Genomic DNA, 19,048 nt, shown 5'->3' on the forward strand with positions numbered 1-19,048 from the left:
CACCATCAACACTCAGGATGAGCCGATAGCAGACTAAGGAGGGAGGGTTGCTGAGTGAAGCCATCCGTCGCCTTATACCTAATAAACAACTCCCATGACAGACTGCTGCGAGGGACCGCCTGCACCTAAAAGCCCCGCTCACAACTCACAGAATTCTATGGGATTATTTTTTTCCGTACATATGGCATGTTCAAGGCCAAGTACTTACATTTTAAAGAATTCACATCAAGATTTAGCAAATTAATCTCAGGGCATTCAATCCATCGCTGTTAGACCAGTCTAACAGTGTGTGTGTCCCACCTAGTCTTTGAGAATGAACTGATGAAGCCTGCTGGGATGAGAGGTGAAACACCTTCTCAGACAGAATATGTGCCATATGTCCAACCACAACTATGCAGATAACCCTCAGTCAACCCTCTGCGCGCCACGGGCGGCAGGGGAACATGGAAAACTGAAATCATGGACTTTGGCCCACAGAAACGAAGAGAAAGTGTTGTCAGTTATCTTGAGACTTTCGCTAAAACCTAATCATCAGGTTCAAAATCTTGGGGTAATAATGGACTGAAATTTGGATCTGAAATTTAACAGCCACATTAAATCAATAATGTGGTCTCCTGGGGGCGACCACTTTCAGTTTCATGCTGCCAAAATCTGGAACAGTCTTCCAGAAGATGTGCAACAATCCTCAACTTTGGCAATGTTCAAATCTAAGCTGAAAACACTGAACTGTGAATTTGATAAGTGAGAGTATTTTATCTGCTCATTTCATTTGTAATTATTATTATTTTTTGTTTTATGGAATGATTTATAGAATTTTATATAATGGTTTTTGCCTTGCCTTGACTTTTTTTAATCGGCGGTTTAAGGTACTAAACGTGCCAGAAATCTCACCAAAAGTTGTGATAATTTGGTGCCCTGGAACGATGAAAAAGAAAACACCTTTTGCTCATTTTGCTTATTTGCCCAAATAAAGTCACTAGCAGCTTTACACCATGTTTGGGAGGCCGCACCATAGATGCCCAAGAGGAAGAGGAGGAAGTGCCAGTCATCATGCAGCGTTTGTTAGTAATGGAGCTAAAATTGAAAAAAAAATCATGGTCATTTAGGAATTAAGAAAAGTTTGAATCCAGAATGGATTTTTTTCCTCCATTTTTTCCTTAGTCCTCACTCACACACAGACCTGGCATTGGAATAACATGCATCGACCAAACTCGTGTGTGTGCTGGGAGAGGCACACTCGCCATGAGGGCCCCCCTCCTCCCTTTGCTCTATTACATAAGCCATATATATATACACACACGCGCGCACACACACCCACACACACGCACGCACGCACAACTTCCACGCCCACTGACTTTTACAGACACTCACAAAACTAGGTCAGCCGCCTCGGGCAACAGGCACATGCCTGTGTTTGGAGAACACGCCCACAAGTCAAACAACACACTCTTCAAGACGGAGTTCTCCTCCAAATGCATGCCAACCAAATTTGCATGTATCTACTTATGATGTGTTAATGTCGCGGCAGAAATAAATCTCAGCATGCAGCCGGGCACACGGTCCTGCTGGCACGACATATTTCAGTCTGGGCATCAGACGCAGTCCTATTGAATTTCACTCCTGGGGAGTTCATTTTGTTTGACTGGTGGTGACTGGAGGGGAATACGTGTGTCATTGAAGAGTTATGACAGCATCCCTCTGACTACGTTTTTGAGGAAAAGATGGAAGCCCCCTATAACAAGCAGCAGAGAAAATAAACCGCTCTTGGGTATCAAGGATGACGTGCCGGTTTAAGCGGTCAAGAAGAGGATGGAGAAAGGCTAATAGCAGAAAATAATGGAGCGAGAGAGGGGAGAAGGACAAGCTTGCCGCCCCCTCCCTCCACACCACCTGTAGTGTTGGGTAAACACAGCCTGTCTGTATCCATGGCGACACACTCTGATTGGAATGAGACAGAGAGGACAGGGGCGAGGCGGAGGCGGACTCTGCTGAAAAACAAGGTCACAGCGCTTCCCTTTCTCTCCTTCCGCTCGGCGACTTGGCGTCAACAAAGGGATGTTATGTAACAGCTATTTATACTTGCGCTCCCATTCCCCCCCCCCCCCCCCCGCACCCTCCGCCCTCCTCGTCTTCTTCTCGTCAGGCAGCACCACATGGAAACCAAATGGAGCTGCTCCCTTCCCCTCCTTTTTAGATCTGTCACTTATGTCATCATATTTACACAATGACAGCACCCCCCCCCCCCCCACACACACACACTTGTGGTGAATGATGTTTCCAGGTGGCTGACTGGCAGTGCATTTGAATAAAAGCCACAATGCGTTAAAAGTCGCCATAAAATGCACGGTTATTCAAATCTACAACTTTGCATGGGGGCGTTTGCAGAAGGGACGAGGTTGCATGCATGCCGTTTATTTCTGCTTGCACCGAAGGTCACGAGTAAATAGTTAACTGTGTCACGAAAGAAGAAGATATAGAAGTACTAACAGGTGCTGGGCTCCACAGCACAAACGAGGTCAAAGGTTAATGTTTTCTTGAAAGCAATTATTAAGAAAAAAGGAGTTTTGTGTTTTGTGAATAAAAGGAGCAGGCGGCAAAAGGTATCGTCAACGTATTGATTGTGTGTCGTCATTCTGGGTTAATGTTCCCATATTGTCATGGAGGCTAAGTGAATACAAGCTAAAAACAGCTATGTGAGCAGGGCAAAGTGTGCCTAAAATGAACAAATAGCATGGGAGAAAGAGAAGTTACTGGTGCATTGCAGGTATTTTTTAAATTGTCATTTATACAGTGGTACCTCGGCATACGAGTGTCCAAGCTAACAGTGCTTTTTACATGCAAGGTTTCTCTCTGATGATTTGGGTTACAATCTGCTAGTTACTGGCAGGCATAGCCAAGGACAGGTATTTGGGGGCCTGTGTCAATGTGACCATGACTGAAGGTGACGCCACAAAGCAATCTACTGGAAACGCAATCACACTGTAAACAATTACTGTTAATTTACGGCCAATTTCCAACAGTAATACACTGTATTAACGGAATATGTTTTTTTACTGTAGTTCGCAATGCATTGTGGGTTGTTCAACGTGAAGCAACAGCGCACTGTTGGCTGTCAACAGTATGCTACTGTTATAAATTACAGTAAACTACAGTATTTTCTCAAATTTGGTGCGTACCAAACTCACGAAGTTCTCCTGCCTGCGCAGCAGGGACATGTTTGCTACCCATGAACAGGAAATCTTGCTTCGTCTGCATCCTTCCAATTGTGCATCTACAAATAACACGGTAAGTAAAAACTAACTTATCTTTATTTTTTTACAGCAGAATGAAATCAAACTGGCTAGCTACCGAGTGCCTGATTTTCAGTGCCACTCATCAGTGAGGCTGAGATTTGAATAATTTTAGTTTTAGTTTTTACAGTTGATTTTTTTCTTCCATTAAATTTTGTTCCAGTTAATTTTACATACCGGTCACTCAGCAAAGCAGGGGAGAGAAAGAGCACGTCCAAAATATTTTTACATCAAGCGGGCAGAATTAAGGACTTATCTCGAACAAACTACACACCTGGTGGTTGATGGAAGAGTGAAATGAGTAACAGAGATGGCTGTGGTGGCTTTTATTTTACTGTCTGTTGACTTTGAATGAAATCTGTTGAACACAGAGTTTAGTCAAGTAAGAAAATTTTAATTTCCGTCCACGAAAAACAACTTTTACATGAAGTGTAACGATTTGTATTAAGATTAGACTGTGTTACGTTAGTTGCTCTCCTGCGTTCTGCACTAATTGACATTGAAGATAAGAAAAGCAAATGGCCTTTTCTTTTCATTCTCATGTACATCTACGCCCATTTTGAGTTTCTTACAGACACCGGTACAGAGATGGTACTTTGCATTGTTCAGCTGCTCATGGCACACTTCAGAGAGAAGCTAACAGGGCTGGTCCTTCTTGCAGATGTAAGTTTATATTGTCTTTCTTGCCACGTGTTTAATATTGAATGCCATATCTATATTTACAGTAGGTCAACATTATTCTCACCCAGTGCTTCTGTTTTTTGATTGTTTATTATTTTCCATAATATGGTTGTCTTCGTTCCTTCCAGGTGTCTCCCTGTAGCTGACATTGAAACAACCCTCACTCCGCCTGCAAGCCCTCGTCTGATACTGCTTGGTAAGCATTTCATTTTCATTGTTTCATATGTTACATGGTTACATTGGTCATTATTTTGAGACTATAGATGTGTACATAAAGTAAATGATGTTGATGATGTTACTTGAAGTTTCAGGTGGAACAGAGAATGTCAATTTGGATGCTGGATGAGCCCTCTGCAGGGGCGCGTGAGGGCATCACACCATCCTTTTTGACCGGACTGGCTGCTGTGTTTGTGTCTACTACATATTCAACCTTCAATATCAAGAGGAGGCAGCTTGTACTCTGGAATATATTCAGAGATAAGAATCATTTCATTTCCTTGTCGTCATTATAGATTTTTTATTTTATTTATTTAATTAGTGAAAACTGGAACGTGAATAGGCTGTACGGCAGTCGAGTGGTTCTCGGGCATCTCTGTGTGGAGTTTGCATGTTGCATGTTAGAATAGTTCCAAGATATAGTTTTCCTTTCAGTCTCTAATCATAGACTATTCTGATTTCAGTTGCTTCATTGGTATCAATCCAGAGAGAGGATGGAAGACCACCTGAGGAAAGCGTGTCTCCAAGAAAACTGGTATGATGGTCCCGAAGAAGTCTGCCACGGGGAATACAAATGTCTCCACACTACTGAAGAACCTCATGGAGTTTGAATGGGACTTCATGTAGGTCAGTGAGCTCTCTCTTGTCTCATGCTCTTAACTACATATGTTGTTCTGACTGACATTGCCACATTAAACCATAAAAGACTTTGATATGATCAGCTCTATAAGCATGTCGTGTTATTGTACGTCTCTGACTTATTTTGGTTATTTTGCTTGCTGTTGTTTTAGAGCATCGACATTGCAAGCCAGAGAGACAAACAACGGGATGATCATCTCTCCCTGACTGAATAATCTTTGCTTTGAATCAGGACTGTCCACACCTACTCAGACAAAGATAAACTTGCACCTACCTTGCAGAACTCTTTAGGAGGTAAAACACAAGCCTCACAGGACTCTATTGAGGTAAAGAACAAGCCTACCTCACCACCTTACCAAGAGCCTATATTACAGAACTATTTTAAGAGGTCTTGTTTTTCCCCAAATGTTGCCATTGATGAATATTTACGTTATATAAGTTCTTGCTGAGATGCTGTATATTTCCATACATGGCAGTAAATTGATGTTCTGTATATATAACTGCTTTTTGATACAACATATGTGTACCTCACAGGACTATTTTAAGTTGGAAAAACACCAGCATACCTAAAGTTTTCTTCTGAAATTTTGCAATTGATGAATATTTTCATCAAGTTCTTACTGATGTGTATTTTCAATGGTCTCGGAAAAGTGTGTTTTCAAATTGTCCTTAGTGATATATAGTTGCAAACGGCAGAGAATACATTGGAGTACATTCATAAGCATTCCTCACACAATTTGTTAGTCATTTACTGTATTTACTGTGTATTCGTTGCTTTGGTATTCAGCCCAATTGTTTGATCTAAGGTAAAGTTCAATATGGTAAGATAAGACACTATGTAATAGAATAGTATGGAAACAGTTTTGTTGTGTCTTCATGTCTTTAGGTCTCTTACATGCATTTGAAGAATTTATTTAGTTTGTTTACCTGGGACATCTAACGGTTTTTAGTTTCTTTGATTATTGTTATTGTATTTTACAGTAACAGTATTCATGTTGACACTGCCCGTTTAAATAAACATTTGTGTGATTTATATGTAAATTATATGTAAATTCTCTGTAATTTAACAGGAAAATTGTTACAGTGTGATTAGTAGTAAGTTGTTAATTGAGAATAACGTAGGAACTGTAAAATAACAGTATATTACAGTAATGATAATATTATCTACAGCACAGTACTGTAATACTTTTACAGTAATATACTGTTGTTGTCGATCACAGTAGCACACCGTAAAATAACGGTTTGAAGCTGGCGATTCTAGCTGCCAGTAGTGTACTGTAATTTAACAGCAATGTGTTACAGTGCACCGTTACACAAGTGCAGAAAGCATCTACATCCGATCGGCCTGTCACATGTTAGGCCAGGTACATGTTATGTGTACTAAGGGTGTGGAAAATAATCAATATTAATCGATACATCGATGCGCATGTGCGCAATGTGAGTGCATCGGCTATTCACTGGGTATGGATGCAATTGACGGGTGAAATCTAGATTCAACTTGATGCGTTTGTGGGTATCGGTAAAATCTGATGCAAGCGCTGTTTTATTAATGTTCAACTTCCCCCCATATGCTGTTCCCCAGGTGCAATGAATGCAACATCATTATTTCGCCTTTTGTATTGAATACGGACGGAAGCCGTGAGGCACATACAACTACTAGTAAAACAGCATGGACGTTCACACGCAAGCAGCAGCGTGGAAGTTTCTATATTTAACCACCCCCTTCCCGCAAAGTTTAAATGGTATGTTTGGAAACACTACGGATTCTCAAAGAACAGCGGAAAGCTCGACAAAATGTCCGTCATTTGCAAAGAATGCCGCGTTACGAAGCCGTACAACGGCAGCAAGACAAACATGCAGACCACAACACGGACAAAGAAAAATTATAATAACCATAAAAAAAAATACATTTTGTATTTTGAAATTGTAATATTATGAGAACAAAACAACAAATTATGTTTACAGAAAAGGTTATAATATTAATGTTATAATAAAGTTAAAATCTGGTGGGAATAAGTCAAAATTACATCAAGAAAATGTGCAAGGATGCTGAAACAGTAAAAAAACCAACAACTGTAATTTTACCAGAATAAAATCAAAATGTTAAGAGAAAAAGGTTGTACTCTAGTCACAATTTTATATGAATGAACTTGTAATATGAGGGAAATTAATGTCATTTTAGTAGCATAGCGATAAAATACAAAGCAAATACAACAATTTTTAAAAGTCATATGTTAAATAATAAACTAAACAAAAAAACTTTTTGAAAAATGTTGTTGGGGGAAAAGGGTTAAATATTATGGGAATAAAGTCATCATATTACAAAATAATATTTCCAAAGATTATTTCAGAAAAAGTTTTTTTAATAATACTTGAAAATGAAAAATAATTGGAAAGAGCAAAGACCAAATATGTTATAAATATGTTACAAATATATATCCAAGTGGCCCTGGCACCTCATTTTTCGCGATGTGGCCCTCGGTAGCAAAAGTTCGGAGATCTTTGTCCTTGGCACTCCTGCTAATTAAAGATGGGTTGCACTGGAGTAAATGTAAGGAGTAAACGGGACCTGTACCATGTGTATCAAATTTTCCGTACTGAAAAATCCAACTATGAATACAGTACACATACTGTTACACCCCGAGTAACTACTCCATTGCCAGGAGGAGCATATAAATATTGGCACCGTGTGGAAGCTTAACCGCTCTATACAAAGTAACTACAGACTACCAGATAGAGGAGCTCAGGTTTCAGTCTCTCTTCCACCTTCTCTCCCCACTGGCCCACTTCCGGAGGCTCAGCATGACCTAGTTTGGGCAAGCAAGAGAATGCACGGCAGCGGAAATGTTTGGAAGGCTGAGGCATCCCTCATTGTTCATTCACACAGACTTTATGTAACAATCCTGTCACGTGACGCAGCTCTGCCGCAGGCGTGGGAAGCCAAAGCATTATCTTCGCTGTATGGGTTCATCGCTGTAATCTGATTACAGCCCCGTGATTACACAACAACGCATAGGTGGACAGCCTGATCAAGGTACGCATCGACAGACAGACACTTGCTTGAGGACACAAAAAAAAGAGACAGAGGAATGATTGGGACAACAACAAAAAAGAAAAAATGCCATATCTATGGATGTATAATTGTTTAGGGTAGCCTTTAAGCACAATTGCAGGGCACACTTTATACAGGATGTGTTATGTAATGCATGTGGTGGCACACTGACCCATATACAGTACCCATAGAAATACAGCATGTACTGTATAGCACATGCATTGTGGGAGCCAACAGACCTGGATGGTGGTGTTCCCGCCCTCGAGCAGAGCAATGGCCAGGAGGATGCTTTCCTGGAAGACTCTGTCGCTGGTGGTGTTCATGATAAGGTCGATCACTAGGTCAGAGGCTCCTTCTTTGTCCAGATGACACTGCACCTCTGCCAGGCTCATTTCACCACGACTCAGCGCCCCGGGTCCCCCTAACACTATCAAACAGCAGAGATCAACAAGTAAGTGGGTGGTTGCCACTTTGTGGCTTTGCTCTATCACATGTGTTTGAAAACAATCTATTATTTAAAAAAATAATATTAGAACAAATTGCACATATTTGTCACCTAAATTAAGCATCTTCAAGCATAAAAATGAAGTAAAATACAAGATGCATTCAAAGACGCTGTTATGATATGTAGTATTCTATACCGGTCACTCTGTGTCAGTGATGTTACATTGATGAGACGATAGCCACCGCAGGAGGTACTGTACGGAGACAGCAGAGGGAACTCTTCCAGTGCTAACATGCGAGTCTATCAGGGGCGTCAAACTCCTTTTTCATCTCAGTTATGGTTACCCACTGACGGTTGCCTGTAAGTTTAGAACCATATAAATGCTTCATATTACACATTTGATTATCATGATTGTGTTAGTATAATGATTGGTAATGGTAATGGTTTTATTTCATTTGAACATGCATCAGATTACAATTGAGTGCATCCCATAATAAGTTCACAGTTCCTCATGTACAAAAGGAGTAGGAAGAAGCTAAGCTTATTAAATCCTACCCCTCCATCTGGTACTTTTACAATCAGTAACTGTTACATTTGTTCTCTACATTTGTTCTAACATTTGTTATACAATACAATTATGTTATTGTTATGTTGTATCGCATAACTCATTCATTCGTTCATTCATTTTCTACCGCTTTTTCCTCACGAGTGTCGCGGGGGTGCTGGAGCCTATCCCAGCTGTCTTCGGGCGAGAGGCGGGGTGTATCGCATAACTAATGTATAAAAAAAATCCTCTAACCTGCAGTACAAATATTCTGTCAAAATTGGGTTTATCAATTAGTCGTGTTATTTCCACCACTCACTGATGGTCCTGGAATGGTAACCCTCGCAAAACTACATAGTGTAATAACATACTGCATATTAACATTCACACATTTACACGCTGATGCCACAATATGACGATATATACACATCAGTACACACATTGGAAGTTGCTGTACTTATTACTTTAGGTTGTTGGTTAGCATCCTTGTGCAGGGCAAAAATATAGGCCATACGAAGAGGCTTTGTCCCCTGACATATTTTAAAAGCACATCAAGCCTGCTCAAATGCACGACTCTGGCGGCACTTTTCCAGTGCATTCATGCGTGGACTTCTCAGCTTGGCTGTTATTTCTGTGGAACACGTGGAAAGCACGGGATGTAGCAGTCTTGCACGCTGACACGCTCCAACAAAGCAGCTTGAGCAAACAGTACGTCAGGGGCCTCAGTCTTTCACCACATGACGATTTAAGGTGATCTTCCACTCATTCATTCATTCATTCTATAGTGCTTCTCCCCATTAGGATCACAGGAGTAAGCTGGAGCCTATCCCAACAGACTGTGGGTTGGTGGTGAACCTAAATAAAAGGGCCAAGAGTGAGCAGAAATGGAGCGCTTGGGTATTTTGACTGCAGCCGGTAACACAATGACAGCATTATCAGGCAGCGATAAGAGTGAAGCACTCTCCGTGCTCAAAGGGCACCCTGGGGCACAACTTTGGGGCTGATAGTGAATGCTCAGGGTCAGACAGATAGGGCCATGTCCTTGCATAACACACAGAGACACTTGTTTTACTACTAACTACTACTTTACTAACTTTAACTTGATATAAGTAAGGCATTCTGGCTTAAGATAAGATGATGTTTTATCTGAACTTAGCTGAGCATTTAATACTGACACGGTTGGCTTTTCATTGGGACTCATTCTTTGGAAGTTGTCATCTGTTTGTGTACACTCACTGGCATATTCATGGGAGCTATATTGGTACAATTAGATGAAATAAACACAAAAACTTGGGATTTTGAAAATATTTTAGAAAAATATGTTTTTTTTCCACTGGGTGGCACGGCGGTCAAGGCCTCACAGACCCGAGTTCAATTCCACCCTTGGCCATCTCTGTATGGAGTTTGCATGTTCTCCCTGTGGGTTTTCTCCTGGGACTACGGCACCTCCCACATTCCAAAAACATGCTAGGTTAAATGGTGACTCCAAATTGTCCATAGGTATGAATGTGAGTGTGAATGGTTGTTTGTCTATATGAGCCCTGTGATTGGCTGGCCACCAGTCCAGGGTGTACTCCGCCTCTTGCCCCATGACTGCTGGGATAGGCTCCAGCACCCCCGCAACCCTTGTGAGGATAAGCGGTAGAAAATGAATGAATGAATGAATGAATGAATGTTTTTCCACCAGGGGAACATTTTCAGAGAAAATATGAAATTACAGGAAATGTGGACTTTTTGGAAATGTCCTGCTGGATAGCCAATGTGTCCTGAATGAGCTGAACATTTTGACGTTGGATTGGTTTGAATCAGTTGTAAAATATGGGAGGAGTTTGAGGCAGAATAAGGATAAGCGGCTTAGAAAATGGATGGATGGATAGAGACAGAATAAAGAAGAGGTAGAGGAATAAACAGATGAAATATTGTGTAGAATTGCATTCTGTGTGTTAATTATGTGTTAAAAATGTTATTGTTTTTCAGGAGTTACGTCACTGTGTGATCGCAATGTCAAAGTTTCAAAGTGTGCTTTCAGCATCAGTGTTAACCACCTGACTGGTTTTTGCTGGGTCCAACGGGGCTTAGGGGGCCACTGCTGAATGACGTCAAGCTGTCCCTCCGCCCACCACTCCGATGGAAGTTGCCATAGTAACGGTTCACCAGAATCTGCCTCAGCGCCTCGCCCTATCACGGGAAAAGAAAAGTGCGATGACATGATTGCAGACATGTGGCAGAAGGGGTGGTTGTGTAACACGGGAGAGGCGTCATCCGCTTTGTGTGATGGACCTTCACCATCATCATCACCGCCGTCCTTAAGTAAGCAGAGGGTATAAAAAAAGAAAAAAGAATGTAAACAGCTGCATCACCCAAATGTTACATCATTCTACCTAATGGACCAAAACTGTGCTTGTCGTCATCGTGAGCGACCCTGCCTAATGACAATGTCGAGATGCGGTTTTCTCTAAGACAGACCTGAGGCCAGCTCTCCCACGCTGTGACTCATCAACTGTTGAACATTAAGCAGCACGACTTTGCTGTTGTTATGGCAACCGCAGCCCATGGCTACCTGAAAGATCTCCCATGTGACAAAGTGAAAGAAATGAAGGAGAACGTGTATGTGTAGTGTGTGTGTGCCATTACGTGACAGGTCTGTCAAACCTGTGTGCTCCCTGATGGCTGATTATGTAAGACGAAGTTGTGCTCCAAAGGTCAGGATTAGATTGTGTCGCTAGCATGATGAAATGTCAATTATCACTCCTGTTTATTGCCACTCTGTTCAGTGTCACTCTGTAGCTGTCCTTCCTCAAAACAAAAATTTGAATTTTTTAGAATACATATTTTATTTCGCAACTAGAGAAGGCGGTTTATGTGGAAATTGAATGCAAATGCAGAAGCGCTGGTGCAGAACTGAAATGCTGCAAGGAATATGTGGCATTAGGTGGAAAGTGGAAATTCTGATGCTGGATTGATTTGATCAAGTAATTAGGAAAAATACCAAAAAACATTCTTTTCAATGGGAATTGATTGAAGTTTGGGGTTGGAATGGTTTCAGTCAGTTGAGAAATGTGGCTGTAAGAATTTTTCTGATTAAAGGGCACTTGTGTTATGGAATTTTTGGAATGTGGAAAATTGACAGTTTAAGTGTTTTGAGGCTGGAATGGTATGATTCCCTGCACAAATGAGGGGGAAATGCCATCCATTTGAATTGAAAATTTTGGGCCCGGAAATTTGAATCAGTTGAAAAATGTGATCAAGATCAAGATTTAATCAGGTGGAAGGCCATTTGTTTTATGGAAATACATTATCCTGGGATGAGCTGAAAGTTTTCATGTTGGAATGTTTGGAACCAGTTGACAAATGTAAGAAATATGGAATTTGTGAATATTGTCCATTTAGTTTCAGTGGGGATTTTGATGTTGTGGTGACCCACAATATAATTCGGACAATCACGCTTTGAAATGTGTATTCATTTTGAATGGAAATTTTAATGTTGTTGACTCACAATTTAGTTAAGAGAATCACATCGGGGCCACCGTAGAGAAATGTTGACATTTATTGGCTGTGTCAAACAAGACACACAATACTGTATATTTTTTCAAGCAGATAGCGATAATTTCCTGCTTCACAAGATTAACACCTACAGGTAAGAACCACTGAAACAAAGTTGGATTTGACTGACTATGCAAGAGCCCCTGCCTTATTAGCAAAACATCAAAATATAACGGTGTCTGATGAGTTCAAACTGTGGAGTGCTTTGAGACAAGGAGCGGTGTCTTGGCCACTGTTGGAAGATGCGGTGGCGAGGGTAGCGGGCCCCAAGCTTTAGGGCAACTTCTTCTTCTTTGTGGGCTTTCGGGGTTCTGTTGTGGTGATGCTGGCTTTTTAGGTGGCTGGTGTGGTTTGGTGTGTTAAGGTCAAGATTTTTTCTCTTGTGGTGAGGTGTTTGTGGAGCGTTAGCTAAATAATGCATAACGTATATGAGTGGCAGTGGGGAGGTCCCACATGATCGACATCACGTGTTTATGTTTACAGCACATCAGACGTGGGAAAAATGGAGCGCTTGATTTGCTCACCATCAACAGCAAAGTATGGGTAATTTCGTCTAATTGGTTATCTGACCTATTTTTTTATTTGAATTTATTGGCTTTATTGGTCAGACATCATAATTCCTCATATCGGACAGATATTTATTTGATTTACGTTCAAAAAACAAGATAAGTGGAAGATGATGGATTGACGGATGGGTGTCCATATATATTCTCCACTTCCGATCCAGCTAAACACTTTGACTGATTCTGAATTGGCTGAAAAATGTGGACATGGTTTAAAAAAATGCGGACAAAAATAAGATGTTGCAGAATAACGTACTTATGAATGCAAATAGTCATTGGTAATGAATGAGAGTGCTCACATCCTGAGGCTTTATCTCTAAAAAGGGAGCCACCGACACATGGCAGGTCCGTAACTGCACACTATTGACCATAGTTATTGTTTTTAGGATGTACTGTTACCGATGTAAAGCTGTTACAGAGGACTGCCTTTATGTAGAATAAAATTCACAAGATGCTGTGCGGTCAACTTTGAGGGCTTTTTGCAGGGGCTTTGACTGAGCAGAAAAACACATTTACCCAGTTCATCAATGTTTTATTTATTATGTTCTGTTAAATTGCCTTCATCTTTTTGCTTAAATTTCAAAGATAAAGCGGGACCCAAGTGCATGTTCTGTTCTGTTAGAGGTAGGAGATGCCGTAGCAGAGAAGTACCTACCCTTTTCTGGTCCTCCAACAGCTTCTCAGGCTGGTTCTGATCCAGCTGCTGGGTGCAGTGTTGCGTGTTAGGCCAAACAGATGCAAGCACAGGGGTTAGTATTCATGCTTCACATTAAAAAGACACAACACAACACAACACAACACGATCAAGTCCATGCAAAGGGCCATGCAAAGGTCTAGTAGGAGTGAGTTGCCATGCTTTGGGTAACAGTCATATTTGTGATGGCCGCTCAACAGGGCAACATGCATACACAACTCACAAAAATTTGTGGATATTCAGCTTTTCCAATTTCAGAATGAAGCTACACTCTAAACACATTCTGAAACAGGGGTCACCTAAAAAACTGATTACTACATCAGGCACGCATTTGACCACTGAACATGCCCGTCCGCTTTGCCGCACTCCAGGTATGCAACCTGCAAGTTCTATGATATCCCATATGAGCCCATATCCCAAAACCTGGCCGGAGGAATCAGTGCACATGCACCCGCTTGCCTCACCACGCAGCAACATGCATCCAGCGTCAAGAGAAAGAGGAAGTGAGAGAGACAGTGACAGTGATAGAGATCTGTGTCGTATTTGTCATTGCATCACTGCAGAAGCAAAATAAAACAGCAAAAATTGACTGAAGTAGAGCAAATGGCAAAATGAGAAAAAGCGCAAACAACCAATAATGACACAAAGCTTTGTATTTAAAGACAAAGCTATAAGTTAGGGCTATGACACCAGAGTGGGCGAGCCATGGGCGGAATAAATTAAAACACTTTTGGAAAGGCAAGGAAATACAGCTGGAATAGGTACAGATTCTGGAAGATTAGAAAGCTTTCTGTGCAGGTTATCGTGTGCAGCTGCTCTACGAGCCCACAACTCAATACTAAGAGTAGAAGAATGACTATCATAGGTCCCTTTAAATTTCTTGAAGAAACTGACACTGATCACCAGGACTTGCATAACCACTCAATTGTTCACTGGTTAAGTTTGGCGAAAGTATGTCAACGAGTGTGGGAGATGAAATGGGACATTCTTTCATTTTTGCAGCTACTTGAGAAAACGAAATGAATGAGATGAACACGAACCTACAAAAGAAACACCAGTTTGTGCATGAAATGTGCACAAACATAAGCGCCTTCAAAACCAAGCGAACCTTATTCTCAAAGCAAATGTCAAACAAGTTATTTGCTGAATTTCCCACAGTGAAGGAGGCCCCTCGACATACAAACACAGACCTCGAAATACAGGAAACCATTGGATGATCTGCATGAAGAATCCCGATGTCACCTCAGCTGGTGTCATGTCCCTTTACACAAGATCCTGAAACGGTGCCACAGGATTTGCAAATTTATCTGACACTGCCATGACAGAGAAGCTCGGCTCTGGATTAGTTTTATGCTCCAGGAAACACCCAGAAGATGGCACAGAAGATGCTGGTGTTGTTTGGCTCTATGTACTGTATAGTATGTGTGACACCTCCCTGGTGAAGTGTTCCAGGCATGCCCAGCTGGGAGAAGGCCGCAGGACAGACCTAGGACACGCTGGAGGGATTATGTGTCACAGCTCTCCTGGGAACGCCTTGGTGTCCTCCCGGTGGAACTTCCCGACTGAAACTGCAAGACTGCTTCCGCCAGCGCTACAGTTTCAGAGCATATGAGACTCATTGTTTTGTCACTGGATTCTGGAAGAATGAACATATATCTCCAGTATATATATGTCTGTCCATTCACTTGAACTAAATGTTCGCGTTACTCGATGAACTCTTGCTACTGTTGAGTAAGCCATGGTTCTCATTCCCTCGGCAAGTAAAGCATTTCATTGGCTCATTGCGAATGACGTCACCGTGTTTGCAATCATGTAACTGTAATAACTGAAGTAATTACGCCTGCAAACTGCAGCTTTAGCTGGTCCGTGAGTATGATTTTATGCTAGTATTATATATCTCATTCACTTTAATTGGTCACGGGTCTGTAAAGTTTCCGGTAAACGTTGGCCTCCGCCAAGGTTTCCCTTTGTCACCGATTCAGTTCACAATTTTCCACAGAATTTCTAGGCGCAGCCAAGGTGTTGAGGGAGTCCGGTTCGGGGGCCTTAGAATCTCATCTCTGCTATTTGCAGATGATGTGGTTCTTATGGCTTCTTCGGGCTGTGACCTTCAGCGTTTACTGGGATGGTTTGCATCTGAGTGTGAAGCGTCTGGGATGAGACTCAGCACCTCCAAATCAGAGGCCATGGTTCTCAGTCGGAAAAGGGTGGAGTGCTCCCTCCGGTTTGGGAATGAGGTCCTGCCCCAGGTGGAGGAGTTTAAGTATCTCGGGGTCTTGTTCACGAGTGAGGGAAAGTGGGAGCGTGAGGTCGACAGACGGATTGGTGCAGCCTCCGCAGTAATGCGGTCGTTGTACCGGACCGTTGTGGTGAAAAGAGAGTTGAGCCGGAGGGCAAAGCTCTCAATTTGAATGTCTGGAACAGATTACACCCTTTTACCCACTACAAGTCGCATCAGTCAAAAAATGCATCTTGTAGGGGAAAAAAACACATGTAAGTTGCACTAGACTTTAGGTTGCATTTATTTAGAAAACTATTTCACAGAATTCAAAACCAAGAACAGGCACTTAATCTGGAAAGGAAAGTTATTCAGCTACACAATTGCGCACAAAACCACCGTTATTCTCCAAAATTATTGAGAGGCTATTCAAAAATTGGCTGGATACATTTATTAACGCAAACAAATTACTATCAGAAAGTCAGTATGGATACAGAGCTAACATTTCTACCTCCATGCCACTAATCAAAATTAGGGAGGAAATCACCAACGCTATAGATCATAGGAAGTGTGCAGCCGCAGTATTCATGGATCTGACAAAAGCCTTTGATACAATCAATCATGACATCCTAATAACTAAATTAGAAAGGTACGGAATAAGAGGATTAGTTCTGTACTGGGTCAAAAGCTACTTAGCTGACAGGAAGCAATACGTAAAGCTAGAAGAAAACACATCTGCAAGTTCATATATTACGTGCGGAGTTCCCCAGGGGTCAATACTGGGACCAAAATTGTTCAACTAGTACATCAATGATATCTCCAAAGTCACGAAAGACTTATTATTATTATAATATTATTTGCAGATGATACCACTGCTTTTTGTTCCGGAGGGAACACAGACAAAATCATTAGAAAGGTCAGAGAAGAAATGGTCACACTGAAAAGCTGGTTTGATAATAATAGAGTGTCCTTGAACCTAAGTAAAACTAAAATCATGCTGTTTGGTAGCAGCAGCAAGGACACGCACCAGCAAATACAAATAGACGGTGTGGACATTGAAAGGGTGAAGGAAAATACATTTCTGGGGATCACAATAGATGAAAATATGAGCTGGAAACCTCATATTACAAATATACAACATAAGGTGGCCAGAAATATTTCAATACTGAACAAAGCAAAAAAGAGAACATACTAACTCCTTATTTCTAAAATCACAAATACTTAAATTTGCTGACATAGTTAATCTTCAAACAGCTAAAATAATGCATAAGGCTAAAAATAACCAATTATAACCAAAAAAAAAAAAACCAATGTCAAACTATGGAATGGATTGAGTAAGGAACTCAAACAATGTACAACGATGAGCCAATTCAAGAAACAATACAAGCAGTTGATGTTTGCTAAATACAAGGATGAAGAGTCTTGAACCAGTCATGATGTGCTATATATATCACTATATTGACGGTTACTATGTTACTCATTATGTAATTGTATGGTCATGTCACCTCATAATTCGTCACGTGACAAAAAAATAAATAAAAATACAAAATAAAAATAACAAATAAATAAATAAAAAAACTTGAACAAATGTAACAGTGTCTGATTGTACCAGATGGAGGGGTAGGATTTAATAAACTTTGCTTCTTCCTACTCCTTTTGGACATATGGAACTGTGAACTGATTATGTGATGCATTCAATTGTAGTCTGATGTGTGTTCAAATGAAATTAAGCCATTACCATGCTAATGTAAACACATTTATACTTACTCAGCTACACAATAGCATAAAGAACATACCCGGGAGGCTGAATAGGCTAAATTAACATAACAAACCACCAAATCAACAAGCAATTTACTGGTAAGCAAGTTCACCAAACTCCCGATCTTATTCCACTGAACCCATTAAATTCTAAACCACAGTAATATTCACAGCTTGGTTCATGTCAGTCAATACGTAACATTTACAAATATGTTAAATGACATATATATTTTCATATACACATGTGGACGAAATTGTTGGTACCCCTCAGTTAAAGAAAGAAAATCCCACAATTCTCACTAAAATCACTTGAAACTTACAAAAGTAACAATAAATAAAAAATGCTTGAAAACTAAACAATCAATCACTTGAATGGTTGATTAACAAAATTATTAAAAAAATATAAACTCATGAAACAGGCCTGGACAAAAATGATGGTACCTCTTCAAAAGATTGAAAACTTGACCAGAGTCACATGATTATCTCAGGTGTGTCCTTTAATTGACATCATAGGTGTCTTCAAACTCATAATCAGTCAGTCTGCCTATTTAAAGGGTGACAAATAGTCACTGTGCTGTTTGGTGACGAGGTGTGTACCACACTGAATACGGACAACAGAAAGCGAAGGCAAGAATTGTCCCAGGACATTCGAAATAAAATGATAGACAAACATCTGAAAGGTAAAGGCTATAAGACCATCTCTAAGCAGCTTGAAATTCCTGTGACAAGAGTGGCACATATTATTCAGAAGTCTAAGGTCCACGGGACAGTAGCCAACCTCCCTGGATGTGGCCACAAGAGGAAAATTGATGACAAATTGAAGAGATGGATAGTTGGAATTGTATCCAGAAGAGCCCAGAACAACCTCTAAAGAAATTAAAGGTGAACTCCAAGGCCAAGGTACATCAGTGTCAGATCGCACCATTGGTCGTTGTTTGAGTCAAAGTGGACTTCATGGGAGACGACCGAGGAGGACACCACCAAGCAAATCATAAAAAAGCGAGACTGGAATTTGTGAAAATGCATGTTGACAAGCCACAGAGCTTCTGGGAGAATGTTCTATGGACAGATGAGTCAAAACTGGAGCTTCTTGGTAAAGCGCATCAACTGTATGTTCATAGACTGAAAAATCAAGCCTACAAAGAAAAGAACACTGTCCCTACTGTGAAACATGGAGGAGGCTCAGTTATGTTTTGGGGCTGCTTTGCTGCATCTGGCACATAGTGTCTTGAAGTTGTGCAAGGTACAATGAAATCTCAAGACTATCAAGGCATTCTGGAGACAAATGTGCTGCCTAGTGTCAGAAAGCTTGGTCTCAGTCGCAGGTCTTGGGTCTTTCAACAGGACAACGATCCAAAACACACCACCAAAAGCGTTGGACTATTCTGAAGTGGCCCTCTATGAG

General features: G+C 41.0%; 1 protein-coding gene across 9 annotated transcripts in view; it reads right to left on the reverse strand.

Moving 5' to 3' along the window:
• Positions 1–19,048, reverse strand: part of LOC131106077 (inositol 1,4,5-trisphosphate receptor type 1) — a 101,206-nt gene that overhangs the window by 29,495 nt on the left and 52,663 nt on the right. For 5 of the 9 annotated variants that reach the window (XR_009120047.1, XM_058054812.1, XM_058054804.1 and 2 more), the window contains 3 exons: positions 13,629–13,676; positions 10,913–11,045; positions 8,118–8,305 (listed from right to left, as the gene is read on the reverse strand). Coding sequence is in view for 8 of the 9 variants with exons in the window: in XM_058054812.1 (XP_057910795.1) it covers positions 8,118–8,305; positions 10,913–11,045; positions 13,629–13,676 (369 nt within the window). In the remaining variant the exon portion in view is untranslated. The remainder of the gene's footprint in view (positions 1–8,117; positions 8,306–10,912; positions 11,046–13,628; positions 13,677–19,048) is intronic. The other 4 variants (XM_058054808.1, XM_058054805.1, XM_058054811.1 and 1 more) reach the window with 2 other exon arrangements.

This window comes from Doryrhamphus excisus, chromosome 18, assembly GCF_030265055.1.
Source record: "Doryrhamphus excisus isolate RoL2022-K1 chromosome 18, RoL_Dexc_1.0, whole genome shotgun sequence".
Taxonomy (NCBI): Eukaryota; Metazoa; Chordata; class Actinopteri; order Syngnathiformes; family Syngnathidae; genus Doryrhamphus; species Doryrhamphus excisus.